This window comes from Sorex fumeus, unplaced genomic scaffold (genome assembly GCF_029834395.1).
Source record: "Sorex fumeus unplaced genomic scaffold, SorFum_2.1 ptg000094l, whole genome shotgun sequence".
In the NCBI taxonomy this organism is placed as follows: Eukaryota; Metazoa; Chordata; class Mammalia; order Eulipotyphla; family Soricidae; genus Sorex; species Sorex fumeus.
In genome coordinates this window covers 375,942-403,515 of record NW_026606151.1, presented here as the reverse complement: position 1 = coordinate 403,515, position 27,574 = coordinate 375,942, and the positions used below count along the sequence as shown (strand labels likewise).

At 59.5% G+C, this 27,574-nt stretch overlaps 1 protein-coding gene across 3 annotated transcripts; it reads left to right on the top strand.

Annotated features, from left to right (window-relative positions):
- The first annotated feature begins 105 nt into the window (after nt 1–105).
- Nucleotides 106–26,889, top strand: COL11A2 (collagen type XI alpha 2 chain). 3 transcript variants are annotated; one of them, XM_056132424.1, is made up of 66 exons: nt 106–525; nt 3,192–3,341; nt 3,440–3,650; nt 4,691–4,853; nt 6,239–6,430; nt 7,192–7,269; nt 7,901–7,963; nt 8,656–8,835; nt 11,193–11,252; nt 11,336–11,377; nt 11,579–11,641; nt 11,936–12,010; nt 12,601–12,687; nt 12,875–12,931; nt 13,080–13,133; nt 13,215–13,268; nt 13,358–13,411; nt 13,594–13,647; nt 13,821–13,874; nt 13,961–14,005; nt 14,090–14,143; nt 14,449–14,493; nt 14,681–14,734; nt 14,909–14,953; nt 15,039–15,092; nt 15,302–15,346; nt 15,552–15,605; nt 15,724–15,768; nt 15,890–15,943; nt 16,116–16,223; nt 16,871–16,924; nt 17,136–17,189; nt 17,280–17,324; nt 17,423–17,476; nt 17,578–17,622; nt 17,736–17,789; nt 17,888–17,941; nt 18,099–18,152; nt 18,691–18,798; nt 18,896–18,985; nt 19,154–19,207; nt 19,316–19,423; nt 19,544–19,651; nt 19,757–19,810; nt 19,911–19,964; nt 20,100–20,207; nt 20,334–20,387; nt 20,484–20,537; nt 20,712–20,765; nt 20,908–20,961; nt 21,097–21,204; nt 21,516–21,569; nt 21,702–21,755; nt 21,840–21,893; nt 22,518–22,571; nt 22,733–22,840; nt 22,933–22,986; nt 23,099–23,152; nt 23,324–23,431; nt 23,557–23,610; nt 23,879–23,914; nt 24,071–24,124; nt 24,224–24,491; nt 24,946–25,058; nt 25,273–25,479; nt 26,356–26,889. In XM_056132424.1, exons 1-66 carry the CDS (start codon nt 444–446, stop codon nt 26,494–26,496), a joined length of 5,211 nt encoding a protein of 1,736 aa, XP_055988399.1. In that variant the 5' UTR covers nt 106–443; the 3' UTR covers nt 26,497–26,889. The 3 variants fall into 3 exon arrangements, with proteins under 3 accessions (XP_055988399.1, XP_055988400.1, XP_055988401.1); XM_056132425.1 differs by lacking the exons at nt 7,901–7,963; nt 8,656–8,835; XM_056132426.1 differs by lacking the exons at nt 7,192–7,269; nt 7,901–7,963; nt 8,656–8,835.
- Nucleotides 26,890–27,574: the final 685 nt, after the last annotated feature.

Genomic DNA, 27,574 nt, shown 5'->3' with positions numbered 1-27,574 from the left:
TCTGGGTTCTAGAAAAGGGGCTGGGGTCCCTGAAAGGAGAGTCTTGGGGCTCCGGGTCGTGGACTCCCTGCCAGGGCCGGGCGGGGTTCCGAGGGGCGGCGGGGACCGGTCCCCGCCCCTTCCCAGGTGGAGGCCGAGGGTGGGGTTTCCCCGCGGTGCAGTGGGCGGGCGGCCGGGGGCGGGGGCTGGGCCGGGGGCGGAGGGAGTCGGGGGCTCGGGCCGCCGGGGTGGCTGGGGACACACAGGAGCGGCGGCCACCGAGGAGGGAGCAGCGTCCGAGCCCCGACGGCGCCTCGCTGCATGGAGCTGGGCAGCTGAGCGCCGTCGCCGCCCGACAGCCTCTCACCTCCCGGGCCGGGCGCCCGAGGCTCACCCCCCAGGCTCTCCGGTCCCCCGACGCCCGCAGCCCCTGGGTCCCGGGGACCCGGTGCCGGGCGCCAACCATGGAGCGGTGCGGCCGCTGCCACCGCCTGGTCCTGCTCGTGCCTCTGGTGCTGGGGCTGAGCGCCGCCCGGGCCTGGGCAGGTAAGACGCTGGTGAGACCCGAGCACCCCTCAGGCAGGAGGCGGCCGGTGATGCTTCTCCCCCAGAGGGGTTTTGGGGGCCCGGCTGGCGTGCAAGACCGCTGGGTCTCAAGGAGCCAGGGGAGGGTTCTCTTTGCTTCTTGGAAAGCAGGTGGAAAGGTTGGGGTTCGCCTTCTAGACAGGGTGGGATGCTGGCGCCTCCTGCGGAGCTGAGGACAGCAGGGGCTGAAGTGGTCCAGCTGGCCCTTGGCTATCAGTGAGGAGGGCGCCCGGTGTGGGAGCCACTCCCGAGCCTGCTGCGTATGCCCAGGGAGACGAGGGTGCCAAGGAGCTCAGAGCAGACCCCAGCAAGCAGGATGGCAGGGGTGCCTGCGCTATTCGTCTCCCCGGCAGGATCCCCTTCCCCCTCCCTGTGCCCTCGATGCTGCCACGCGGCTGGCTCTGGGGAGCACTGGGCGGGCTGCCAACAGGACGGCTGCTGGACAGGCCAGGATCAGGTGTCCAGGCAGGGGCCAGCTCCGTGCATTCCTGCCCGCCCCTCCCCCGCCGCTAGCCGGGCTTGGATGGGTGTGTTGGTGGGGGGGGGAACCCCAGTATCCACAGCTCAGATCCTTTTCCCTGGAAAGCCCAGTAGTCCTGGCTCCTGGGAAAGGGGCTTTGCCAGTGGGAGAGGAGAACCCGGCAGCCCCCGAGTCCCGAAGACACCAGAAGCTGATTTGCATATAACTCAGTTATTCCAGTTTTTCTCTGCTGGGATGGGGCAACAGGCAGAATGAGCTCCTAAAGAATTGAGGTTGGACTCCAGAAGGAAGAACTCTGAGGTTGTCTGGAGCTGGAGTTCGGGGACGAAGACTGTCAGCAGACTGGGGAGTGGGGTGTGCCAGGGCGGGGGGAGGGAAAAAGGGGTGCTCTAGCAGAGGCCAGGAGGGGGGCCCCATGGGTGGGCAGACAGGAGACTGACTTAGTGTGGGATTCATGAGAGGGGAGTGTGGGGCATTGGGGAGTACCAACGGTGGAGTGGTGGGGGGTGATGGGCACCTGAAGTGGAGGGAGGGAGGCCCCTCTGCGGCTGGAGGAGGAGCTGGGCAGGGCTGTGGGCAGGTCTCTCGGATGGACCCGACTCTCCTGGGGTTTGGGGGGAGGTGGGGGCCTCTGACGGCCCCTTGCCCAGGGTCTCTGTGAGTCTCTGTGTCTCTGTCTCACGGAGTCTCCATCTCTCAAAGCGGCCCTTGTGTGCTTGGTGTTTGCAGAGCTGCCGCACGCCGGGGCCAGGCTAGGGCGGGGTGTGGGGGGGCCAGAGGGGGAGGTAAGGCCGCGGTTTCCCGGCTCCTGGACTCTCAAAGGGCCTTTTTTCTGCCTGCCCGCACCACCTCAACACCGACGCCCCCCGCCCCCGCCCCCCCAGCTCTGCTCTCCTGATTGCTCTGGCCCCTGTCCTGCCCCACATTTCTATGAAAGTGTTGCTGGAATTTCTTTGGGATTTTTCCGATTTGAAGCTGATGGTATGGGGAGCATGTCTCAGGGAGCAAGTGGGGAAGAGGTGACCTTTGTCTCGCTACCCCCCACCCCAACCCCTCGTTCAAGTTGGAGATCCCTGAAGCTAAATTCTGTCCCTAGGAGAGGGTTGGGGGTGGGCTTGAATCTTTGCCTCCCGAGTGGTGGGCAGGGCTGGGGTTCCAGGTTGCGGGGCCGGGAGGGGGATGCTGCCCGGGTTTTGGGCACAGGCTCTGATGGGATCCACAGATGTGTGGCTCAGGGCCCTGGACCTGCTCCGGCTCCGCGTGGCAGCTGCAGCTCCCCCACCCCCAATGCCAGCCCTTCCCCCAAACCTGGGGCTCACGCTCCTGGGGTGCTCTGGTTTGCATCTTCTTTGCACGCTCAGAGTTGTCGCAGATGTGGACATTGTGGCAGCCTGAAGCCCCCCTGCCCTGGACGGCTGCCCCCTCCCCCCATCTCCTATGCCCAGGATGATCGATTGCCCAGATGTTGTTTGTGCTGGAGACACAGGCCAGAGGCCAGAGACTCAGAGACTGAGAGATATGGAAAGGGAGTGAGAGACGGGGAGAACAATGGAAAGAAAGGGATGGACAGAGTGTGAGAGAAATGAGGAAAGACAGGAGAGATGGGGGTGGGGGCCAGGACAGCCAACAGACACCGAGACCGAGAGAGAAAAAAAGAGAGGGAGAAGAGGCAGAGCGATAGCACAACGGGTAGAGAATCTGCCTTGCACGTGGCTGGCCCAGGTTCCATCTCTGGCACCATGTATGGTCCCCTGAGCCTGCCAGGAGTAATTCCCGAGCACAGAGCCAGGAGTAACTCCTGAGCATCACTGGGTGTAGCCCCAGAACAAACAAACAAAATAATTAAAGCTAGAGGGAGACGGGGTGGAGAGCTGAGAGACAGGAGCAGAGACGAGCAGAGACGAGAGCATGAGGGAGAAGGAGGCTGGCACACGGGTGGAGCCAATACAAGGCCTGCGGGGCCCTTCCCAGGGCCCTTTCCTCGCCATCCATTCAGACCCACTTCCGGAGCGAGCAAGGGAAGGGGCCCTTGGCTTTGCAGGGAGTTTGAACCCCGGAAAGCGGAGGGCTAGCCCTCAAGTGTCTCTTCCCTAGGGCCATTTGCCTGAGGGGACATCATCCCTCTAATCTTCACGGACTCTCTCAGGTGCACCCCCTGTGGATGTGCTCAGGGCTCTGAGGTTCCCCTCCCTCCCTGATGGTGTTAAAAAGACTCGAGGCATCTGTCCAGCCGATGTGGCCTACCGAGTCGCGAGACCTGCCCAGCTCAGCGCACCCACCCGCCAGCTCTTCCCAGGTGAGGCTGTGGTGGGAAGGTGGGGACTGGGCCAAGGGGAAGGCCTTGGGTTCTCTTTGCCTCTGACTCCACTTGTGCGTGTCTCTCTTGGGTACCAGGAGGCTTCCCCAAAGATTTCTCTCTGCTGGCTGCTATCCGGACCCGCCCTGGCCTGCAGGCTCCTCTCCTGACTCTCTACAGCGCCCAGGGTGCCCGCCAGCTGGGCCTGGAGCTGGGCCAGCCTGTTCGCTTCCTGTATGAGGACCAGACAGGGCGGCCCCAAGCCCCGGCCCAGCCAGCGTTCAGAGGCCTCAGCCTAGCGGACGGCAAGTAAGTCATTTTGCACCTCTAGCTCTCGGGCGGATGCTTTCAGTAACTTCCTTTTAACCACTACCTCAGACTCCTCTCCTCCTTAAATTTGGAAATTCCATCAACTCTTTTGGCGATGCTTCATGACAAACAGACAAACATCAGTCACTGCTAGCTCAGAGCTCAACCGTCCCAGTTTAAATTCTTGGGCTGGAGAGGTAGGGTAGTAGGTAAGGGGCTTACCTTGCACATGGCCAAACCAGGTTCAATCCCCAACACCTCATGGTCCCCTGAGTTCACCAGGAGTGCTCCCTGAGCATAGGGTCAGGAGTAATCCCTAAGTAATGCCTGGTATGGCCCCAAACCCACTCTCTAAAAACCAAATTCTTGCAGGGAGTAGTAGCCTGTATCTTGGGCACTTTTTTTTTTTTAGCTTTTTGGGTCACACCCAGCAGTGCACAGGGGTTACTCCTGGCTCATGCACTCAGGAATTGCTCGGGGGACCATATGGGATGCTGGGAATCGAACCCGGGTTGGCCACGTGCAAGGCAAACGTCCTACCCACTGTACTATCACTTCAACCCCATTGGGCAAGTTTTTCAAATTTTCTTTTAAGCCCAGTTTCTGTGTCTATAAAAGTGGGAAGACAGAATTTCAAGAATCAAATGAGAAAACTACTGTACAGCACTGGGTGTTTTGTAAGCACTCATTAGCTTTTCTCTTTTGCTGTTTTACTTATTTGTTAGCAATTTTTAACCAAGGGCCATATAGCCTCAGTGGGCCTGCAGAATATTTCAACAGGGCTGCAGGTGAAAATAATATAAATGGAGAGGAAGGATATGCATGAGACTAGGGGACCAACCAGTAGCACTGGGACTGTAGGAAGGAAACCAGGTCCGGTGGGGACCAAGCTCAGACAAAGACCAAACTCTGCACTAATTAAATGTATCATGATCACTATTGTCACTGGTTTCACCCCCTTTCATCAGTATTTCCCCAGCCTTGTTCACTTTACTCCTTTGGTCAGTCCCTTGAACCTCTCCTTGTCTGTCTGTGATTAGGTGGCACCGGGTGGCTCTGGCTGTGAAGGGCCAGTCTGTCACCCTTATAGTTGACTGCAAGAAGCGAGTCACCCGGCCCCTCCCTCGAAGTGCTCGCCCAGTGCTGGATACCCACGGAGTGATCATATTTGGCGCCCGGATCCTGGATGAGGAAGTCTTTGAGGTGATGAGAGCAATCAGGGACAGGAGTGATTCTGCATCTGGGTCTTGTGGCCACTCTCCTCTGGCCTCAGGACCCCTGTTGCCCTAAGTGTTCATGTTTTTTTTCTTATACATTTATATTTCCGTTTTATCTCTCCAGGGTTAATTTTGTCCCTGAGAGGATGAGGGGCTCACTAATTTGGCAAGATTGTCCACAGTCACTTATCATGTAACTCAGTCTTCGTCAGTCTGTCCTCCTAGCTCTCCACCAGCTGAGCTCTGTGTCCACTCGCCCACTTACTGACTCATCCACTTACCACTCGAGCCTGCAGTCTTCCATCCGCTCATCATCTGTCCTTTCCTCCCTGACATTCCCTTTCTGAGATTACCCGTCTGCTGTCCTTCCATCCATCCACCCATTCACCCACCCATTCACTCACTACCCATGCATCTGAGGATGCGTGTATTCCTCCTCCCCATCTCCTCACACGCTCCCTATCCAGTGACTTATTCACCCATGGATTCTTTTCGGCCACCTCTCTATACCAGTCTGTTCCTAGCTACTCTGTATCTCCCATACCTCTCCACCCAACACCCACCCGTACTTTCATTCATGTGCTGTGCATCAACCCTTCCATTCAGTCATGCATTTGAGTTCCCATGGAGACCCCTCTGCACCCATCTTTCCATCCATTAATTCATCCAATCCACCCATCCAAGCAACACTTTCTGAATACATGCAGAGATAGTATGGGGTTATCTAACACACAGTCCACCCCGACTCACTCCCTGACACTGCATATGGTCCTGTGAGCTCTGCCAGGAGTGATCCCTGAGCTGAGAGCCAGGAGCAAGCCCTGAGCACAACTAGGTGTGGCCCCCAAACAAAACAAAAACATACAAAAAAGATCCTTGGCTACTCACTTAGTCCAGTTGGCTTATAAACGAGAAGATCCTTGGGGGTTGGGGCAATAGTACAGTGGTTGTGGCGCTTGCCTTGCATGCAACTGAACTGGGTTCAATCTCTGGAACCTATATGGTCCCTCGGGCCTGCCAGGAATGATCCCTGGGCTTAGAGCCAGGAGTAAGTACTGAGTACTGTGAGGTGTGGCAGCAATGCCAGAGAGGGAGGGAGAGAAGGAGGGAAAGGGAAAGAGAGAGAGAGAGAGAGACAGAGAGAGAGAGAGAGACTAAAAGCTAAAACTAAAAAGAGTGTGATAGCTCTGCAACCATAAAGTAATGACTTCAGTGCTGCGTAAGCTGTGATACTCAGTAAACAGACACTGAGAACGCTGCCTACAGCTCGTTCAGCCCACGGCTTTCCCTGGGGTTGGCCTTCTCACCGTTGTCCCAGACTGTGCCCTGTCCCTGACGTCTTCTCCGCCTCCTTTCCTTGTGCCTTTGCAGGGTGACGTCCAGGAGCTGGTCATCGTCCCGGGGGTGCAAGCTGCCTATGGGTCCTGTGACCAGAAGGAGCTGGGGTGTGAGGCGGGGGGGAGGGAGACACCTCAGAACCCGCAGCCTCACAGGGCCCAGAGGTCCCCCAAGCAGCAACCACCGAAACTTCAGAAGCCACAGAACCAGGAACCCCAGCGACAGGTGAGGGACTGGGGCGGGCATCCGCGGGGGAGGAAAGAAGCTCGCCGACATCCCCTCGAGACTGCCCCCCCAGGTTCCAGAGCTCCCGCTCCTTTTGGGGCCCCCTCCTCCAATTCCCAGGCCTGCCCTCTTCCCTAGTTCCCAGTCATCAACCTTTTTATTTTCATGGAAAAATAAAAAGAGTCATTATGAACAGTCCGGGACTGGCCGTGCCTTCTCCCTTGCCAAGTCTTCCCTGGACTCTGCTTGGGTTTCTTAGCCTCTCCTTAAATTAAGAGATTGGGGGAGACTTGGGGGGAGGGTAAGCCTTGGTGGAGAGTGGCGGAGCAGACTTGAGAAGGGAAAGATATCAAAAGGGTCAAACGTGGGAGGAGAAATGGGGAGGAAGAAGGAGACAGAGGGACCTCTGATGGGGAAATGTGGAAACATGGGCCAGGTCTGTCTCTGGCCTGTGCTCCAGGGTTGCAGGAGTCGCCTTATGGCTCTGAGTCGGGGAGGGACACTGCTTTGGGGTGGCGTCCAGAGGGTGGGTGACAGATAGGACCTTGGCTGGAAGTTTGAAGGTCAATCTCTTAATCGTGTCTGCTTCTGTCTGCATGTGGGACCCCCTCCTTCCTCATCCCTTCCCCTTTCTTTCCTACCCCCTAACCGCCTCCTTCCCCCCTACCTCTAATTTCCCAATTCCATATTCATCTCCCAATTCCCACCCATCCCCTCGACCCCCTTCCTACTTATTCCTGCTGCCCCCAACCCCACCCCAGCCGGTTGAGCCTCCCAACTATGACTACGCGCCCCCCTATTATGATGAGATGACTGCAGGAACGACCCCCGATTATCAGGTAAACCCCAGGAGCCCCTTCCTTCCTTCACTCCCACAAGCCCTTGCAGTCAGCTCCTTCCCGTGTTATTACTTTCTCGCCTCCCAGCGTGTGCGGGAGATGGTGCATTTAGGTTCTAGAGTTTCCTCACGGTCCCCTCCCCATCTCTCTGCTGCAGCGGCCTCAGAGCTCCAAAAAAAGGGCTCCCCCTCCCCCCAGGGGCCGTCGGACCCCTCCCCGAAAGCCTGTCCCACCTGCCAAGCGGTCAGCGGTCCGGCAGGCGCCCCCCTCGGCAGGCCGGAGGCCCTCTCGAGGTTCCCGCCCGGCCCGGGGCCAGCCTTCTCCCTCCCGACACCCAGCACGGAGGGCGGCCTCCCCCACTGCCCGGGCCCCCCCCAGGACCAGAGGCAGCGGCTACCGGCAGGTAGAGCCGGGGGATCTAGATCTCTGCTCCCACGCCTCTGAGCGTGCAGAGGCGCTCTCTGCAGACTGACCCCCCCTTTACAGGGGCTGCAAGATCTGAGATTCCCCCCACCCCCCAGCACAGAGCCTGCTCTGGCACTGTGACAAGGTGCTGCTTCGCCTTCTTTGCAGCTAACTTCTCTCTCCTTCCCCGCCCCGCGGGACTCTTTCCCTTTCCCCTTGGGGTTAGGACCCCACCCTGGGTGAAGAGGAAGGAATCTTGGAGTCAAGCCCTTTGCCACCTCCCGAGGAGGTAACTCTGTCCCCTCAGCCTTTCCCTGCTTGGGGCCGGTGGACTTCTGTGACCCACTCACTCCCCTAGCCCCACGTACCTTGATGAATCAGCCCCTCTGGCCGGAGGGTTCACTTTGTCCATGCTTTGTCCACTCTGTATAGCTTTCTGTCTTCTGGTCACTGCCCATTGGTTTGCTTGTCTGTCAATGCAGCCGTTTTTAACTCTGGTGTTTATGTCTCTTTCTGTTGTCCTTTGATTCTGGAGTAGCGTCTTTTCCATGTGGGTATCAAGTTTTTTTCTTTTTCTTTTTCCCTCTATGTCGTATTTCTGTTCCGAAGAGCCATTTTCTGTCCAGCACCGTCACTTTTTCCTTCTCTCTCAGTCTCGCCGTCCATTTTCCTGGACTCTTTTGCTGTCATTACATCCACTGACCATCCGCCCTACATCGAGCCCTCCGGCCGCCCATCTTGTTATCTGCCATTTCTTCCCACCGGCCCCATATCCTGGACATCCCTCACTGGGGGGTCTTGGAGGTTTCACCTCTTTCTATACAACCAGAGTCCCCTTGCTCATCCGGGGAGGAAAAACGCCAGTCCCTGTTACCCTCAGAATTCTTGGGGCTAGAAGTTGTCGTACCCTGAGATCCAGGGAAAACCTTCTCTTAGCCCTAACATCCCCATCTACCCCTCTCGCTCCCCGTCTCCGGGAAGGAGCAGACAGATCTCCAGGTCCCCTCCACAGCCGACAGGTTCCTGACTGAGGAGTATGGGGAGGGTGGCACAGATGCCCCAGCAGGGTCCTACGATTACACCTATGGCTATGGGGACGATTATCGCCAGGAGACGGAGCTTGGCCCTGCCCTCTCTGCGGAGACAGCCCACTCGGGAGCCGTAAGTGCGAGGAGCTCTCTTCCGTTCTGGACTCAGCAGGAGCTCCAAGACCTCTTTATGTTGGTTCTGATTATCTGTTGGCTGTGAGCTATTTCCCGTTGGTTTGTCATTTACTCCTCACTTAAAATATACATGTTGCTTAAAAGATCCTTCCTTGCCTTCTCTTGCCAATCCTGTGACTCCTGGAAACTTTTGCCCAGGAGGACTGAGTTTGCAAAATAGCCTATGGCCACTTCCTATCTTTCTTGGCCACTTCCTGTCTTAATCAAATGGGATTTCATAAAGTTTTTTTTTAAAATTTTTATCAGTAACTATCTTGCATCCATTTTCAGTCTGTCTTCATCATTGCTTCTTGGTCAAAACATTTTCTTTATCTGTGTTGCATCCAAATGATCTAATTTCCTATGTCACATTTTCTAACCTATAGGTTATGTTTTGGCTGTTTGTCCCTGTCTTTCCAGTTATGGCATCCATCTTGGTGACTGTGCCCATTGCATTTAAAGAGATTTACCACTTGTGCTTGGCTTTCATTTCTCACGCTGACTTTTGACAATTTTCTTTGATAATTGAACTCTTCCTATGTGTCTACGGTCATTCAAATAAAGACAATTTAAATAGTGAGCCTGTGTACTTATTATGACTACTTCTTATGTGTTCTAGCCTGGATGTTTGTGTTCTCTTTAAGAATTGCCTTTTATTGTCATAATTCCCTTTCTAGAGTCTTTTTTTTTTTTGGTCTGTTTCCTGAATTTCTTCTCTCCATTGGTCATGGTAGCCATGTTGTTGAAAATCCACTTCCGGGATCCTTTTTTTCTTTACTATTTCCTGTCTGTCTAGCCACTTCCTGTTTGTCCAGTCCGTTTTGTAGCTGTCTTGGCCATGTCTAATTTTTCTTGGCCCCATGCATCATTCTTGCTTCCAAGTGTTGGTCTCTTTGTTCTTTCTCCCTTAATTGTTTGCCCTGTCTTCAGCCGCTTTCAGATCAGCTGAGATATTTCCTGTCTGCTTCATTTTATCTTTTGCCTGTCTTGCAGTGCGAGCTTCTTCCTCTTACCCAGCTGCTTCTTCCCACTCCTTCTCTAATATCGACAGCCTCCATTCTTGGCTGCTTCTCCATCATGCTGCTTTCTGTAAATTTGGGACCCGTAGGGGATATTGTGGGGTGGGAGTGGGGAATGGGGGTGTTGGAAATTGATTGTTATTATCTGGGTCAGGATGGAGGTGAAGGGGGGTGCTCTGAAGATCTTTATTGGGAGAGCTGGGGCTGGTGGTGAATGCCTTCCATTTTCTTTAACCTTGGTTTTGGTCCTAGATCTCGGGCTGGGCATTTGAATGGCGCTATAGAAGAGAGAGAGAGAGAGAGAGAGAGAGAGAGAGAGAGAGAGAGAGAGAGAGAGAGAGAGAGAGAGAGCTGGGAGTTTGAATTAGAAATGAGGGTCAGAGGAAGGGTGGACTGTTCTTTCTAGGAGAGGAACAGAGAGAGGTGGGGTGGAGAGAAAGCAAGCTGTTAGATTTGAGGAATTCTTGTTTGGAGCTTGAGTGCACTATTTTCTCAGAACCAAGTATGAGGACTGAGTCTGGGATAGTACTAGGGAAGGTCTTCCATATCTACATATGGAAGACCTTCCATATGTAGATATGTAGACCTTCCATATCTAAGTTTGGTTCCCAAACTTAATTTGCCTATTGTCTCCCTTTCAGAAAAATTTTTTTCTCAGTGTCTCCTGAATATCTGTCTTCTTTCAGCAAATACAAAACGCCCATCTTTTGCATCCAAGATTAATCATTCAAGAATGATTCCTCTGAATATTCCAGTGCCCTCCAGGGCAGTGTCACCCACTTTGGGAAACACCGACTTAGAGTTTAACTTTTAGGGAGCCCTTTGAAATTCTAAGTAAAGTTCTGTAAGGAAGAATGGGAGGATAGCAATGTGCTCACTGGGGACCCCATAGATCACAGCTGCTCCACACACGGACCCATCTCCTCCTGCAAACCCAAACAATGGTCTAGTCATAATCTTAGACTTGATGATGTCTGAAGGGGTAGGAATTGCTGTGCTCAGAGGAATTCTTGAGCTAGGATGAGCTTGTCCAGAAGAAGGCCTCACTGAGAAGGCTGGGGATTGGGATACTGGGAAGGGCCTGGGGACTTTCCTGAAGGAGCTACTCAGGGATTTGAGGTTGTGTCTGCCGAGGTGGGGCTAGGAATTGGGGGTCGGGGGGCAAATAGCAAATAGGCCTTGGCAGGCTGGGAGGTCTTCAGAGCCCCAAGAACAAAGGTAGGAGGAGAGATGGGGACAGTTCTGTGTCCTGGCTGCTCACAGACCCCACTGGGGGTTACATGTGTGTCTCCTTCAGGCTGCCCATGGACCCCGGGGGCTGAAAGGAGAAAAGGGGGAACCTGCAGTGTTGGAACCTGTAAGTCACTCTGGTCATGGAACTGAGGGCAACAGGGGAAGGGAAGGTCCTACGGCCTCTGACGTCTCCCTTGATCCCCACAGGGTATGCTAGTGGAGGGGCCACCTGGCCCAGAAGGCCCTGCGGTAAGTCTAGCTGAGTCCCTTTCAGCCCCCCACATGCCCTCGGCCTCCTCCACAGGCTCAGGTCTCCTCCTTAGAACGTTAGAACCCCTTCCAAGTCACAGCTTCCCACGTGCCCAGATGCCTCTGTGGAGACCGCTGCATCCTCACGTGCCTCTCTTCTCTCTGATGCCACACCTGACCACCTCCTCTTTTGTTCCTCAGGGAATGACTGGTCCCCCTGGCATCCAGGGTAACCCAGGCCCCGTTGGAGACCCCGGCGAGCGGGTAAGGGAGGGTCCTGTGGGGAGGTAGAGCCACTAGTGGTCAGTCAGGTTGTCATGCTCAGCAGCTCCTCATTGCCTGGCTGATGAAAGGGGTCCAGGTGCCCCCCGCAGGGAGTGCAGACTCCAGTGGGGGAAGGGAGCAGTCTGCTGTCTCTCTTTTTTTCTCCAAGGCCATGAGGTGGGATTGTCCTAGAAAAATCTAAGAGAGTCTGCATTTATTCTGTGGCGGAAAACTTCAACATGGTGCAAGGACCTTAACACCTGCTTCCTGGTTCTCCTTTTCTCCGCATTCTAGGGCCCCCCTGGCCGAGCAGGGCTCCCTGGATCAAATGGAGCCCCTGGGCCCCCCGGCACTTCCCTCATGCTCCCGGTAAGTTGTCTTCTGGGCTTTGGAATGGGAGGGCAGGGAATTGTGTTATGTCACCAAGAGCCAGAGGGCTGGAGAGTTCAGGGTTTGTCTCTGAAGATGGTCACTCCAGAGAGATTGGTCTGTGGGGTGGAGGCTCTGGGGTCTCCTACAGTGACAGAGAACCAAACCCGGATCTTCAAGAGCCAAAGCTGAGGGGCGGGGAGGGTGTTTGCCTTGCGTGGGGCTGACCTGGGTTCGATTCCCAGCATCTCATATGGTCCCCCGAGCACTGCCAGGAGTAATTCCTGAGTGCAGAGCCAGAAGCAGGAGTAACCCCTAAGCACCGCCAGGTGTGATCCAAAAAGCAAAAAAAAAAAAAAAAAAAAAAAAAAAGAACCAAAGCTGGATCACTCGGAACCAGTCAGAAAGCCTGTACTTCCTGGGGCCTAGAGTGGAAGGCGAGTCTCTGTGGAGGCTGAAGTGTTTAGGGGGGCGGGTATAGGAGGAGGGTATGGGGGCGTATCCTGGAACCTGGGGCCAGGGAAGGTCTCTGGCTTGGGGAGTCTCTTGTGTTTCCTGGCGGAGAGGCTGGACCTTGACTCTGCCCACAGTTCCGGTTTGGCAGCAGTGGAGGCAGCAAGGGCCCTGTGGTGGCGGCCCAGGAGGCGCAGGCGCAGGCCATCCTGCAGCAGGCGCGGGTGAGTAGGCCTGAGGTGGGCAAGGGGAGGTGACGGGCACGGCGGCAGGGAAGGTCTTGGGGCTGTGAGAGAGGTCGGGGCGGTCAGGGCAGTGGGACAAGGCTTGGGATGTGAAGGGGACTCCTGCTGGAGTGCTCTGAGGCCTCTTCTTCAGCTCAGTCATTTCCCTGCCCCCCTCTCCCGACAGCTGGCACTCCGAGGACCCCCTGGCCCCATGGGGTATACTGGCCGTCCTGGACCCTTGGTGAGTGAATGGGGCATCAGGGGATGGGATACTTTATTTGTGTGTGGGAATATGGAAAGTTCTGGAAAGCTGAGAGGGATTTCATCTGTATGCGGGGAGTCTGAGAGGTGTGTCCTTCACTGTGTTGCCTTCCTTTCCTCTCTCCCAGGGAGAACCCGGGAGCCCTGGCCTGAAAGGAGAGTCTGGAGACCTCGGCCCGCAGGTGACACTCCGACCCATCTGCTCCCCAGCCCTGGGCTTCCCCCTCTAAGCAGCCCCGCTAACCTGGATGCTTCCTCCCCAGGGCCCCCGGGGACCACAGGGCCTCACAGGCCCTCCCGGCAAGGCGGGGCGAAGGGTGAGTGAGTTGGGATGGGCTGGTGGGCCCACGGGGTGGGAACCCCCACTGTGCCCCTGCGTGCCCTGACACTTCTCTTGCACCTGCAGGGCCGAGCGGGTGCTGACGGAGCCCGAGGGATGCCTGGAGAACCTGGGGTGAAGGTAGCAGGCTCGGGGCCCCTTCTGCAGCCGGGCGTTCCACCTCTCAGAGAGACCACTTGATTTCTGGTGGTGCTGGGGCCCCCCATGAAGAAGCCCTTCCCCACTCAGGACTAATGGTGAGGGGGAGTGTGAGGTAGGAAAGGGGCTGGGACCTCACTTGGACCCCGTCTCCTTTCCCCTAGGGTGATCGGGGTTTTGATGGACTCCCAGGGCTCCCTGGGGAGAAGGGACAAAGGGTGAGTATGTCGTGACCAGGGGAGGCCTTCTGCGGAGGGGGCCCCAGGGAGATGGAGGGGAGGGGCGGGCGCAGAGTCCTGTGACAGCTCAATGTCAGAACTGTTAATTGGAGGTGGGGTGTCTGCTGTGAGGCGTCTCAGAGGCCCCTCTTACCTGCGTACCCATTTTCCAGGGTGATTCCGGTGCCCAGGGCCTGTCTGGGCCCCCGGGTGAGGATGGAGAGCGGGTGAGTGAGTGGCCAGGCGGGGGCTGGGCATGGGTACAGTGGGGGGTGGGGGGTATTGGCTGCATCACCATCTCTTCCTCCTCCAGGGAGACGATGGGGAGATCGGGCCTCGAGGGCTTCCTGGAGAGTCGGTGAGTGTCCAGGGTCAGGGACAGGGGATACTGGGAGGCAAGGGGAAGGGCTCTAACCTGTGCCTTTTCTCTATGCCAATGCAGGGGCCAAGAGGTCTCCTCGGCCCCAAAGGCCCACCTGGAATTCCTGGACCCCCGGTAAGTGACTAGCCCTGACTTTTCCCCTATCCCACCCATCCCTAATTGCCCCCCTCCACCCTGCCATCCTCCCCCACTTGTCCTTGGAACTCCGCACCCAAAACTCTTAAGCAGTGCCCAGCCCGAGAAAAATCCTCCAGAAAACAAAAGCCCACAAACCCACAGACCCGCAGACCCGTGTCCCGTGTGCTGGGCCGGCAGGAGTTGGGGGTCTGAGCCTGCTGCCCTGTGGACTGGCCGCTCGCAGGAAACAGGCCCCACAGCGCCCCAACTTCCAGCCCCCTCACATCCCTCTTGTGTTTCAGGGAGTCCGAGGCATGGATGGCCCCCATGGTCCCAAAGGGAGCTTGGTGAGTGGATGGGCACAGGGTCCCCACCCGACCCTCAGCCCCCAGGCCCTGCCCTTGTCACCCTCTTCATGTCGCCACTGTTTGGGGCAGCCCACTTCCGGTTCCTGTCCCTGGTGCTGGGACTTGGCTCTCATCCCCCTTTTCTACACTGCCTCTGCTGAGCCCTTGTGTGGTTGCCTGTTTCTAGGGACCCCAGGGAGAGCCAGGACCTCCTGGACAGCAGGGTACCCCTGGGACTCAGGTGAGTATCCCTGCCCTCTCCCCCGACATCGGGGTGTTCCCTGGGTGAACCCAGTGGCGACGTCCTATACAGGGACACGAAGTGATGGGCACAACCCTCGCTGCTCGTGACCCGAGAGGGAATGGCAGCTGGGGGTGAGACCAACATGTGGTGACTTCCTTCTCCTTGTTCCAGGGGCTCCCGGGGCCGCAGGGTGCTATCGGCCCTCACGGAGAGAAGGTGGGTAGTGAAGTGACGGGAGGCGGCTGTGGAGTGTCTGGCTTGATCTTGGGTCGTGGGCAGGCCTGACCCTGTCTTCCTGCAGGGTCCCCGAGGGAAACCAGGGCTCCCTGGCATGCCTGGCTCCGATGGACCCCCGGTGAGTGCCCTCACTCTGTCTCTGAGTTCTCCTTGACCTTGCACAGGAAATGACCGCCAGGTGCCTTCAGGGACTGCCCCACGCCATGTGTCCTTGTGGGAGTGTCAGCCGTTTCATTGGGTCCCGGAGAGCTGGGGGTTAAGCAGCCCAGGGAGGGGCGTGGGGAGGTTGATGGGGCCAGTGGGGAACCCGCCTTTTCTTCCCCCTAGGGCCACCCCGGGAAGGAAGGCCCCCCCGGAACTAAGGGAAACCAGGTGAGACCTCCAAGCCTCCTGCATCCTGGCGGGATTCTGTCCCCACCCCTGGTCTTTGGGGTTCCCTTCTCTATTCGGTCCCCTGGCTCCCACACTTGGTGCTATGCCCCAAGACCCTCTCTGTACCCACTATTGTTGCTTCCATCCCTCCCAGACCCCCTTTCAGCCCCAGACCCCCTTTGCTGATGCCTCTTTCTCGTTGCAGGGCCCCGCTGGGCCTCAGGGTCCTCTGGGCTACCCAGGACCTCGTGGTGTTAAGGTAATTGGCCATTATGTGGAGAAACCCAGGGCGGTGAGGAGGGCACCCCCATCCCCCCTAGAGGGGTCCTGGAGCTTCACTCCCTGGTCTCCTTGTCTCTGCCCCTTTCTGTTTCTAGGGTGTGGATGGAATTCGGGGTCTGAAGGGTCACAAGGGTGAAAAGGTGAGCGATCCCCTCCTGCCAGGCACTCTTTCCCTCCGAGCCAGGCTCCTGCAGCCCCCCCACAACTCCTGTTCTCTGAGCTCCTCCAGCTCCCCCTGACCCTCCCCCACTTCCGTCTCAGGGCGAGGATGGCTTCCCAGGATTCAAAGGCGACATGGGCGTGAAAGGCGACAGGGTGAGTAGAGACCCCCATGCTGGCCCCCAACCCTACAGCAAGGGAGTCCCCTGGTGCCCCCTCACCTGCTCATCACCAGGACAACACTTCCTGTCCTGAGAACCCCCAGCCAGTTCAGCCTCATGCGGTACCCACTCCCTGCCCCCACTTACTCCTGCCCCCTCCCCACCAGGGCGAGGTCGGAGTTCCTGGTTCCAGGGGAGAAGATGGTCCTGAGGGGCCGAAGGGACGCACTGGACCCAGCGGAGACCCAGGCCCCACTGGGCTTATGGGCGAGAAGGTGGTGGGGCCATGGGGCGGCAGGGGGGGGACTTGCCCCTAGGCATGGGGACCAGGGTGGGCATGGGGATGCCAAGTGTTCCTCACACTCCTCTCTGTGAGCGCATCCCTGGGTGCTGAGGGTTGAGGGGGGATGTCCACGGAACGCCTGTGTGGGGAGCGGGGGTGCTGTGTAGAGCAGTGAGGGTGGCAGGCAGAGGGACAATGTGTCGGGGGAGCCAGGCACCAGGTCTCATCATACACATGCGCAGGTGCCGGTCAGTGTCCAGCAGCCCTGTCTGTCTGGCTCCCACAGACGGGATGGGGCCAGGCCAGGCCTCAACTCCTTGCCCCGTCCCCCACCCCCACATCTTCCCTGAAGCATGGCGGTGCTTGCACAGTTGGGGTGCAGCCTGAGCCAAGGGGTGCAGGCGGCTCTGAGGTCCAGTCTGAGTGGGGGCAGAAGTGCGCGCTCATCCCAAGGTTGACAGTAGTCAGGAGCCCCAGCACCCCAAGTTGCTGCATGGAGCTGCAGACTTGGTCCCCAGACATCAGAGGAGGGCTTACAGACTATTGGCAGGGAGTGGTCTGGGCGAGGGTCAGGGTGTCAGGGCACAGGAGGGCTGTGAGGCTCCTTTCTGCTTCTGACTGTTCCCTGTCCCCCTGCAGGGCAAGCTGGGAGTTCCAGGCCTGCCTGGCTACCCTGGACGCCAGGGCCCCAAGGTACTGTACCGCCCCCCCCCCCCCACCTTTCCCTGACCCTTCCGGGAAGCACAGCTGGGAAGTGGGCTCCCTGGAGAGTGGATCTCCCCCTTACAGGCAGAGGGACAAAGAGCGCAGCAGGCCTCCAGCACCCTGTGTCCAGTTGCCATGTCCAGCCTCCATGACCCCGGGACCTGGAGCCCCTTCACGACTTCTCTCTGTCCCCCTCTAGGGCTCCCTGGGCTTTCCGGGCTTCCCTGGAGCCAGTGGAGAGAAGGGTGCGCGGGTAAGTGGGCCGGGAGAGGGCAGGGGGCGGGGCGGGGAGTTCGGGGGTGCCCAGCTGGCCCAGGGTGAGGTGTCTCCTCTCTTCCCGCAGGGCCTGTCGGGGAGGTCCGGGCCTCGAGGAGAGCGGGGCCCCACGGTGAGTGCGGGGGGTACAGGCCAAAGGATCTCACGTGTGGGGTGGAGGTAATGAGGAGGGCTGAACCCTTAGCTGATCACTTCCTGGCCTCTCTCTAGGGTCCGCGGGGTCAACGGGGACCCCGAGGCGCCACTGGGAAGTCTGGAGCAAAGGTCAGTGGTTTGGAGGGGTTCCAGCTGTCATTCACTCCCCAGCCAACGCACCCAGAGCTTGGAAGCATCTTTGCTCACTCTCTGACTCTGTTTCCCCACAGGGAACATCGGGTGGTGATGGCCCCCACGGCCCCCCAGGAGAGCGGGTGAGTGTGGCTGGGGGCACCTGTTCTCCAGTGCTCCCCAGGGAGCCTGTGGGGAGCCCACCGAGGAGGGAGCTCTGCCCCCTGCACCCCTGACTCCGTCTCCCTCTCTCTAGGGCCTCCCTGGACCTCAGGGCCCCAATGGATTTCCTGGCCCCAAAGGACCACCAGTAAGCTGACCTCTGACCTCTGATCTCCTTGGTTCTGTGAGTCCTTCTGCCCCTCCCCCCTCCAACCTAGAGGCCATCTGACCTTTAAACTCTTCCAGGGTCCCCCTGGGAAGGACGGACTGCCGGGACACCCAGGCCAGAGAGGAGAAGTGGTAAGTGGTGCCCTCAGCTCCCCAGAGGCCTGGCGGGAGGAGGGTGTCCTGGCTCTCACACCCCATCCCTTCGGGGAGCCAGTGGGGCCCTGACCTCTCCACTCCAAGGTCCGGCCTGCCTGTATTCTCACTGTTCTCTCCTCTCCTTCTCTCTCAGGGCTTCCAAGGGAAGACTGGCCCCCCTGGACCTCCAGGGGTGGTGGGGTCTCAGGTATGTGCACCTGGAGGGAATGCGCCCCAACCTCCCGGTCAGCCTCTCTGGCTCTGCCCAGCCGCACACCTCACTTTGCTTTGTCCAGCTGTGACCCCTGTTTGGAGAGGTGGTTGGGGCTGGGACTTGGAGCAGGGACCCCAAACTTCTGTTTTCTGAGCCCATTCTTTCTTCCTGTGTCTCAGAGAAGAGACGGTTTTCTGATGGGGCCCAACTGGTGGTGCTGGCTGCTCAGGGGCTGCAGACAGGAGTTCCCAGTGGTTTTGGGGGTCGGGGCTCCCAGAGGTCATGTTTTGGTTCAGTTTGTTTATGCTCTGGCCACACACAGGGGCCGTTGCCAGCTCTGGGCTCAGGGGTCTCTCCTGACAGTTCTTGGGGGCGGGGGACTGCGTGTTCTGGGGATGGAACCAACATGCAGAGCATGCACTCAGCCCACAAAGTTATCATTTGGGGGTTATTGCCTGGGGTGCCCGGGCTGGTTTCTTTGTGCAGACAACAGGGTGAGGGTTCTAAGCTTGGAGTCTCTTCTCTGTGGCAGGGAGCAGCAGGGGAAAGTGGACCCATGGGGGAGAGAGGTCACCCAGGCCCCCCAGGGCCCCCTGGAGAGCAGGGGCTGACAGGAACAGCCGGAAAAGAAGGAACGAAGGTCAGTAAGGGCCTGCCGTGGGGCGGGAGGAGGCTCCCAGAGGTTGCTCTGCCACCCTGGGAAGGGGCTGTGGCTCATGACCCGTTATTCCTTTTAGGGTGACCCTGGTCCCCCAGGTGCCCCAGGGAAGGATGGTCCTGCCGGCCTGAGGGGCTTCCCCGGAGAGAGGGGCCTCCCAGGCACTGCTGTGAGTATGACCCCATCCGGGCCCACAGAGCAAGTCCTCCTGCACCACCCCCTCTCCGAGACTGCCCCCCTGTCCTGGCCCCAGCTGCCTCGCGTGTCTCTTGGATCTCCTTCTTATGGGGTCCATCTTCTCAGCCCACACCTTCACCCCCAAATCCCTGGCTTATAGGGTGGATCCGGTTTGAAGGGGAATGAAGGTCCGGCTGGCCCCCCTGGCCCTGCAGTGAGTCGGGGTTCTTCGGGGCGGGGCTGGGGAGGAAGGGTGGGGTGGCTCTGGCTCGGGTGGGGTTTGGGTTCTGTCGTGGGGGGCTCACTCCATCTTCTGTCTCAGGGCTCTCCTGGGGAACGAGGGGCAGCAGGATCAGGGGGACCCATTGGTCCCCCAGGACGTCCAGGACCTCAGGGTCCCCCTGGAGCAGCAGGAGAGAAAGGGGTCCCGGTGAGTGTGGGGTCCAAGGGGAAAGCTACTGGGGAGGCATCTGGGAGGTGCTGGGGTATCCCAGCAAATGAGGATTTGAGGGGCCCTGAAGACCCCTGCTTCTTTCTTTGCTTCCCACAGGGTGAGAAGGGCCCCATTGGTCCCACTGGCCGTGATGGGGTGCAGGGTCCTGTGGGCCTTCCTGGTCCTGCTGGACCCCCAGGAGGGTCAGGAGAAGATGGGGACAAGGTAGGAACCCCCCGTGCTCAAGACCTGCTCCTGCCCGACTTTTTCCTCTAAGCTCCTTCCTCTAACCCTCCTCCCCTCATCCCCTTTTCCCCCTTCTCCCTGCAGGGTGAGGTGGGGGACCCCGGACAGAAGGGCACGAAAGGCAACAAGGGTGAACATGTAAGTGCCTGTATCCTTTGCCCTCTGACCTCTGGCCTCTAGCCTCCCATGCCGCCCCCGTCTCCCTGTGTTGAGATCTCTGACGTTCCTTTCTCCCCAGGGCCCTCCCGGTCCCCCTGGCCCCATTGGGCCTGTGGGGCAGCCTGGTGCAGCGGTGAGTGATGCCCCCAAGAGTCGAGGGTGGGAATGGGGTCCTGGGCCTGGTGCCCAGGTTCGGGGGGTTCACGAAATGAGAACACGAGACCTGTGACCGTCTTCCTGCCTTTGCCCCTGCCTTCCCCCATCTCAGGGAGCTGATGGGGAACCCGGAGCCCGGGGACCCCAGGGACACTTTGGAGCCAAAGGGGATGAAGGAACACGAGGATTCAATGGGCCCCCGGGACCCATCGGCCTACAGGTGGGCCGGGCGTGAGGGCAGGGGGTCCGGCTGAGGTGGGAGTGTCTGCCCCTCACCCATGGCCTCCTGATGAGGCTGGGGTGTGGGACAAAGGAGCATGTCACGAGGTGTGTGTGCTCTGTGCAGGGCATGCCAGGCCCGTCGGGGGAGAAGGGAGAAACGGGAGACGTGGGTCCTATGGTGAGTGCCAGCCCTGCCGCCCAGCCCACTCTTGCCTGCTGCCCCCTCCTGCTCCTCCCCTCACCCCTCCCCTCTCTGGTGTTTCTGTCTCCGCAGGGGCCCCCTGGCCCCCCAGGACCTCGAGGCCCCGCCGGACCCAATGGAGCAGACGTGAGTGGCTGGCCCTTGTTTCCCTTCCCCCGACTAAGAAGCCACCAAGCTGGGGTCCCCAGGACGGGATGCCTTCCTCGGTCCCATTGCTGCGACTCTGGGACCTGCTCCGGGCTCCACCCTGGGTGGCACCTCCCCGCTCAGCAGTGATTCCCATTTCCACTCTTCTTCCAGGGTCCACAAGGCCCTCCCGGAGGTGTTGGGAACCTGGGACCCCCTGGAGAGAAGGTAACTGGGAAAGGGGTATATTGACTTGGGGGAGATGAGGGTTGAATTTTGTCCTGTTTTGGTTTGGGGGGACAAACGAAATGAGACGTGGGGATATCAGATTTGGGGGACCAGAAGGGTTTTGACCAATGTCTCCTTGCAGGGGGAGCCTGGAGAGTCTGGATCTCCAGGGGTGCAGGGGGAGCCAGGTGTCAAGGTGTGTGACTCGCCCCCTCCTCAACCCCACTCCTGCACTCCCGGCCTCAGCTGGTCCTGGGACTCTGCTTCATTGCCTTTGGGGATCCCAAGCCCTGGGTCCCTGCTGACTCCTGGTCCCCTCCACCTCCCTCAGGGCCCCCGAGGCGAGCGTGGGGAGAAGGGCGAGGCGGGGCAGGCTGGGGAGGCCGGACCCCCAGGCCCCAAAGGCCCCACTGGTGACGATGGTCCCAAAGGCAATCCCGTGAGTTTGGGGGCCCGAAAATGCACGGGGGGAATGTGGAGGTGTGGGTGTGATGACCATGCAGTGCGGGATGCCCAGAAAGGGGATCCCTGGGAGTGGGGTCTCCTGGGGGGTCGTGTTTGGGGTCCGGAATGTCCCCAAACATTCCGGATGGTTCCCTGGAAGTGTTGGTGGGGGAGGGGGCAGAAGACTCTCCCCGAGGGTGTGGGCTCGGCCTCTCACTGGCCTGTGTTCTGGGGAGTAGGGGCTGTCTGGGTTGGCCCTGGGTGGGCTTCCTGGCCATCCTAGCTCTTGATGTCACCCTGCATTAGGGGCCTGTTGGTTTTCCTGGTGACCCCGGTCCCCCTGGAGAAGGTGGCCCTCGGGTGAGTCTTTCTGGGGAGGGGAAAGGGTAAGGAGGGGGCCAGGGCTTGATTTGGCTGGCGGGCCTGGTGGGAGGTAGGGGGATTATTCCTGCCAGGCTGGGCTCCCCACTGACCCTGCTTCAAACTGGGCAGGGCCAGGATGGTGCCAAGGGTGACCGTGGAGAGGACGGCGAGCCCGGACAGCCTGTGAGTGACCCGGCCCCTATCCCACCCAGCCGGCCTGCAAACCCGAGGGGCCGCAGGTCATTTTCCTTCCTTCTCCCATTGTAGGGATCCCCTGGCCCCACTGGGGAGAATGGACCCCCTGGACCCATGGGGAAGCGGGTAAGCGAGGGGGACACAAGCCCGTGTAGGGGCAGTTCTTGGACAGTAGTGAACAGTGAGTGGGGGCCTGGGGCCAGCTGGCCTGTGTGTGTGTGAGAAGCGCATGTGTGTGGCATGCATCTGTGTGTGACACGTGTCTGTGTTATGTGTCCGTGCGTCTGTGCTGTGTGTCTGTGTGTCTGCGTTCTGCGTTCGTGCTGTGCGTCCATGCATCTGCTGTGTGTCTGTGCGTGAGCGTTTGTGCGTCCGTGCTATGAGTCATGGGCTCTTTGTTCCCAGCTCAGGGTGTGTCCACCAAAGGGTACGCATGCTGGTCAGTCAGTGGGTGCTGCCGCCGACCCGGCTTTCCAGAGGGACCTGCCCCTCCTTAATGGTCTAGTACCTGGACCGGGAGGGGAGGAGCCGACTCCGGGCAAGTGGCGCATCAGCAAGTGCAGAGAAGCACCTTGTAGCCGGGGCGACCCATGACTCAGCCTGTATGTGTGTGTGTGTGGGGTGGGGGGTGGTGGTATATGTGGCATGTTTGTGCGTGCGCAATCACGCTCACCCCCAGGGCATGGGGCGGGGAGTGGAGGGCAACGGCCATTCCTTCCTCACCCACTCATCCTTCCTCTGCATCTGCAGGGACCAGCCGGCGCGCCGGGTCCTGAGGGCCGACAAGGAGAGAAGGGAGCCAAGGTGTGGGGCACCTCCCTGGAGCAGGACTGCCTCCCCCACCCCACCTTCCCACCCTGTGCTGCTTAGATTCTTCTGCCCCCACCCCCCTCCTCATTCTGCACCCCCTCCCCGCGCCCCCCCTCCTCTGCCCCTCAGGATGGGGTCCTCTGTGTGTGTTTCAGGGGGATGCTGGTGCTGTGGGCGCCCCAGGGAAGACAGGCGCTGTGGGTCCTGCAGGCCCAGCTGGGAAGCCTGGTCCTGACGGTCTGAGGGGGCTCCCCGGCTCAGTGGTGAGTGTGGGAAGGGGTGTCTGGGCTGTGTCCCTGGGAGGGGACATGTTGGGTTCCTCCTTCTGACCTCTGTGCCTCCCTTGAATCTGTAGGGTCAGCAAGGTCGTCCTGGGGCCACGGGCCAGGCTGGGCCCCCCGGTCCTGTGGTGAGTGGGTGACACTGGGTTGGGTGGGTGGGGTGCCCCCCCCAGGTGTGCTGGAGGGAGGGAGGAGGTGGTGGGAGAGAGCCTGGACCCACCAGTTTCGTTCTCTCCACAGGGTCCCCCAGGGCTTCCTGGCCTCCGGGGTGATGCTGGAGCCAAGGGAGAGAAGGTGAGCATCAGGGACACGTGTGGCCAGTGACTCCCCTTGTCCCTGAAGCCCATGGGGACTCCACATGTCCCTGATTCTACATCAGGCTCCAGTTCAGAGGTGTTGGGGGACATCACCTCCTGACAGCCCGTGCCTCCTCCCTGCACCCCTGACCACCTGCCCCTTTTCCAGGGTCACCCAGGTCTCATCGGCCTCATCGGACCCCCTGGGGAGCAGGGAGAGAAGGGGGACCGGGGGCTTCCTGGCCCCCAGGGCTCCAATGGCCAGAAGGGAGAGACGGTGAGCAGGGGTGTGGTCTTGGAAGGTCTGGGGGCCGAAGGAGGGGACCCGCACCGTGGTGGAGGGTGGGAAGGAGACTCAGCTGTGACTGGGGGGACCCCACTAAAGCAGGCCCTCCCCTGCAGGGTATTCCAGGAGCATCTGGCCCCATCGGTCCTGGAGGGCCCCCTGGCCTCCCCGTGAGTATCCCATCTGTTCCACTAAATCCCTCCACGCCATCACTCCTCTCTTCATAATCCCCGCTGGTTTCCATGACGACCTCCATCCCCACATGCCCCCTTCTGTCCCTTTCTGTCCTTACACCTGCATGCCTCTTCCCCGCTGCCTCTGGGACCTGGCGAAGGCTCGCAATCCCCACGCCTGTCCTTCCTTGCGTGGTCTTCCCCATCGTCTCCGTCCCCCCACCCCTGTGGTGACCCTCCCTCTCCTCTTGTTCCTCCTTTACAGGGACCTGCTGGCCCCAAAGGCGCCAAAGGAGCCACCGTGAGTGACCCAGAGCCTGCCCCGCACCCCTGCTGGGCCAGTCCCTGTCTCTAGTGCAGACCCCTCCCTCCACAGGGAGCCTCCCCCCAGACTCAGTTGACCCTTTTGTGACTTTATTTGCTGCTTGACCTCTTGACTCACTTCCTCCTTTGGCAGGGCCCCGCCGGACCCAAGGGGGAGAAGGGCGTCCAGGGCCCCCCAGGACACCCGGTGAGTCCCCATCCCCCAAGCCTATCTCATTGTTGCTCTCATGGAGGTTTCCCAGCTGCACCCTCACACTCACCTGTCTCCTCTCCTGTCCCTGCCCAGGGGCCCCCGGGCGAGGTCATCCAGCCCCTGCCCATCCAGATGCCTAAGAAGACTCGGCGCTCGGTGGACGGGAGTCGCCTGATGCAGGAGGGCGAGAGTGTGCCGACCGGGGGCGCCCCGGGCAGTCCGGGGGGACTGGAGGAGATCTTCGGCTCCCTGGACTCCCTGCGGGAGGAGATCGAGCAGATGAGGAGGCCGACAGGGACCCAGGACAGCCCGGGCCGCACCTGCCAGGACCTGAAGCTCTGCCACCCCGAGCTTCCTGATGGTCAGTGGCGACTTCAGGGACAGCATGCGTGCGAGGCGCCAAGTGGCCAGTTGGCGGGTTGGAAGGGGTCGAGGGCTGGTGACAGTAGCTCTTTGGCGCCAGGACTGGAGGATTGCAGGATTGTGACTAATGATAGGTCCTTCCAGAGTGTTTGGGTTCGGATCAACCCGGTGTCTCAGGGAGAGTTGAGATACACGTGCATGAACATGTGTGTTACCTGCACCCACGTGTGGCATCAGTGTGAAGGTGCTGGCTCTCGCCACCTCCAGCTAGGAGCTGGGGGCTTCTCCTGGGGCTGGGGGTCCAGGAGAGGAGGTAGAAGTGGGGGTTCTCTATCACGGGGTTCTGATGGGAGCTTGGGGAACTGGGTGAGCACTGTGGGACAGGGAGAGAGGGGTGATGGGGGTCTTGAGCTCAAACCTGGGGTCTAACTCCTCTTCCTCTAATCCCACAGGAGAATACTGGGTGGACCCCAACCAGGGTTGTGCTCGGGATGCCTTCCGGGTTTTCTGCAACTTTACAGCTGGAGGGGAGACATGCGTGGTCCCCAGGGATGATGTCACGCAGGTAGGAGCCAGCCCAGCTGCCCTCCCCATCCCACGGGGTGTGACACGCACAGAACCTGCCGGCGTTGCCTCTTTCCTTTGCTGAAGCTCAGGGTCTCCTCCCCGGCACCCCCACGACTGTGTCTGTGGTCACCTCTGTCCCTGCTCCCACTCTGGCCCCTCGTGTCTCCCACCGTGCCCCTGCCTGACCCTGATAGAGTCTTCCCTCCCCTCAGTTCTCCTACGTGGACTCGGAGGGCTCCCCCGTGGGCGTGGTCCAGCTCACCTTCCTGCGGCTGCTCAGCGTCTCGGCCCACCAGGATGTTTCCTACCCCTGCTCGGGGCTGGCCCGGGATGGGCCCCTGAGGCTCCGGGGGGCCAACGAGGACGAGCTGAGCCCTGAGACCAGCCCCTACGTCAAGGAATTCAGAGATGGCTGTCAGGTGGGAACTAGCAGGAGCAGGTGGCAGGAGGGGGTCCCAGACTCAGGTGGGAGGAAGCCCCTTTTGGATCGGGTTCCCTGAGACAGGGGGAGTTGTGTAGCTTCCTGGTGTCAGCTGCTCTGATGGGCTCAGACGGAGTGAGGAAGGCGGGAAGGTGGGTCCCCCAGTGCAGCCTTCCTGAGCCGCAACACCCATTTTGTGAGGCAGCTTGTACAAATGGACCAAGCAGAGGCACGTGGGTGCAGATGGTCCCCCCCACCCAGAGACACAGGGACAAACCGGTAGCCCCAGTCTGTACACATTCCCATGGCCTGCCAGTGTCTCAGAGCACACGGCGCCCATGGAATCATGCTGCTGACATCACACAGTGACCCACAAACACACAATCACATGGATATAAGCAAGGGCAAACCCAAAGTCACCCTGACTGAACACAGGAGTGGATACGCGCGCGCCCGCGTGCACACACACACACACACACAAACACACACAGACACGTGTGTGCACTGACACACTTGCAGACACAAATGCACACACACATGCACGCAAGACATACACAAGCACACACAGACACATGTAGGCATGTGTACACATGTGTGCACACAGACATGCAGGCACACAGACACACATAAGCATACACAGACACATGAAGACATGCACATATGTGCAAACACACACACACAAACACAGACACACACACACGCCCTGTGATTTTTTGAGCTTTCCAGTGCGGATCTGGAAGACACTTGAGACATGAGTTTGAGCACATGAGCAGACTGGGGCGCTCGGGAGAAGCTCCCCTGGGCTTGTGGTGGGGGAGCCCGTGGGGTGTTTCCCGTGCCAAGCTCATCTTCCCTCTCTCTGTCCCCCCTGAAGACACAACAGGGCCGGACAGTGCTGGAGGTGCGGACCCCTGTGTTGGAGCAGCTGCCCGTGCTGGACGCGTCTTTCTCAGACCTGGGCGCCCCCGCGCGGCGGGGAGGGGTGCTGCTGGGGCCTGTCTGTTTCATGGGCTAAGACCTGCTTCTCTGACTGTCTGTCGAAACCTGGGACCCCCAGCAGCAGCTCGGTGCCACCTCCCGAGAGGGCGCCTCACCACCGGGGGCCTGTGCCATGGCACCAGCAGCCCGCGGGTAGGGGTGTCCAGGCCCGGGGCAAAGTGGGTCCCAGCACACCCTAGGGGAGGGCTGGCCTGGGGGGCTCTCGGCCCTCCCACCCGGAATCTGTGATCTGTTAGACAGCACCCCCCCTTATTTAAAACTCACCTCCCAGTTGCCCTGAACAAAAGAGAAAGAACACTGTGTATTTTGTATTTAAAAATAATTATATTATTTAAAGAATGGAAAACAAAAATAACTGCAAAGATAAAGACGGGGAGGCCAATAGCAGCCCTGGGCGTGGGGGACAGGGCTTGTGGGGGGCCTGGAACCTGGGCCCCACCTCATGCCGAGATTTCTGACTGCGCCTCGGTCCCCCTGCGCCCCATCGTAGACCCACTGTGAATGCTGGAATATACAATCTCCTTGGCCTCTCAGGGTCCAAATCTTCCCCGCCCCCATCTTCCGGGGCTCCCTCCTGACCCCCAAGTCTGCTGTCTTCTGAGGTGTGGACCAGCAGTCACACGTGAGGAGCGAGGGCCATGATGCCAGGGCTCAGCAGGTGCTGAAGTTCTTCCCTCCAGCCTGGAACACCCCACACCTCGAGCCCTCGAGGGTCCTGTTGCCATCGTGGCCACCCTGTCCCTGCCAGGGTCCCCTCTCCCCTTCCCTGACCCTGGGATTGGAGACTAACATGTGCCCACGCAGGGCTCCGCGGACCTTGTCTCGCTCTCCTCTGGGCCCTTCTGACTGCGGTTAAACATGTGATCGTCTCCTTCCTGGGTGCGTGTGTGTGGTCTTGTGTTGTCATTTCAGCGTCTCCATCCGGTGCCCCTTCGGAGATGAACTGTGTCCATGAGGTGTCAGGGCCCAGAGAGTTGAAGCCTCACTGACCAAAAATGGGTGGGGGGAGGGGCGGGCTGCAAGATGGTACTGGGGGACGGCGCTTGCCTTACACACAGATCACCCGTCTGTTCCTGGAACCTCACATGGTCCCC

Coding starts and splice junctions, on each gene's coding strand:
- COL11A2 (XM_056132424.1), top strand. CDS start 444: ATGGAGCGGTGCGGCCGCTGCCACCGCCTGGTCCTGCTCGTGCCTCTG. Junction 11,253..11,335: donor AACCTGCAGTGTTGGAACCT/GTAAGTCACTCT, acceptor TGATCCCCACAG/GGTATGCTAGTGGAGGGGCC. Junction 17,790..17,887: donor CTGGCCCCAAAGGACCACCA/GTAAGCTGACCT, acceptor AAACTCTTCCAG/GGTCCCCCTGGGAAGGACGG.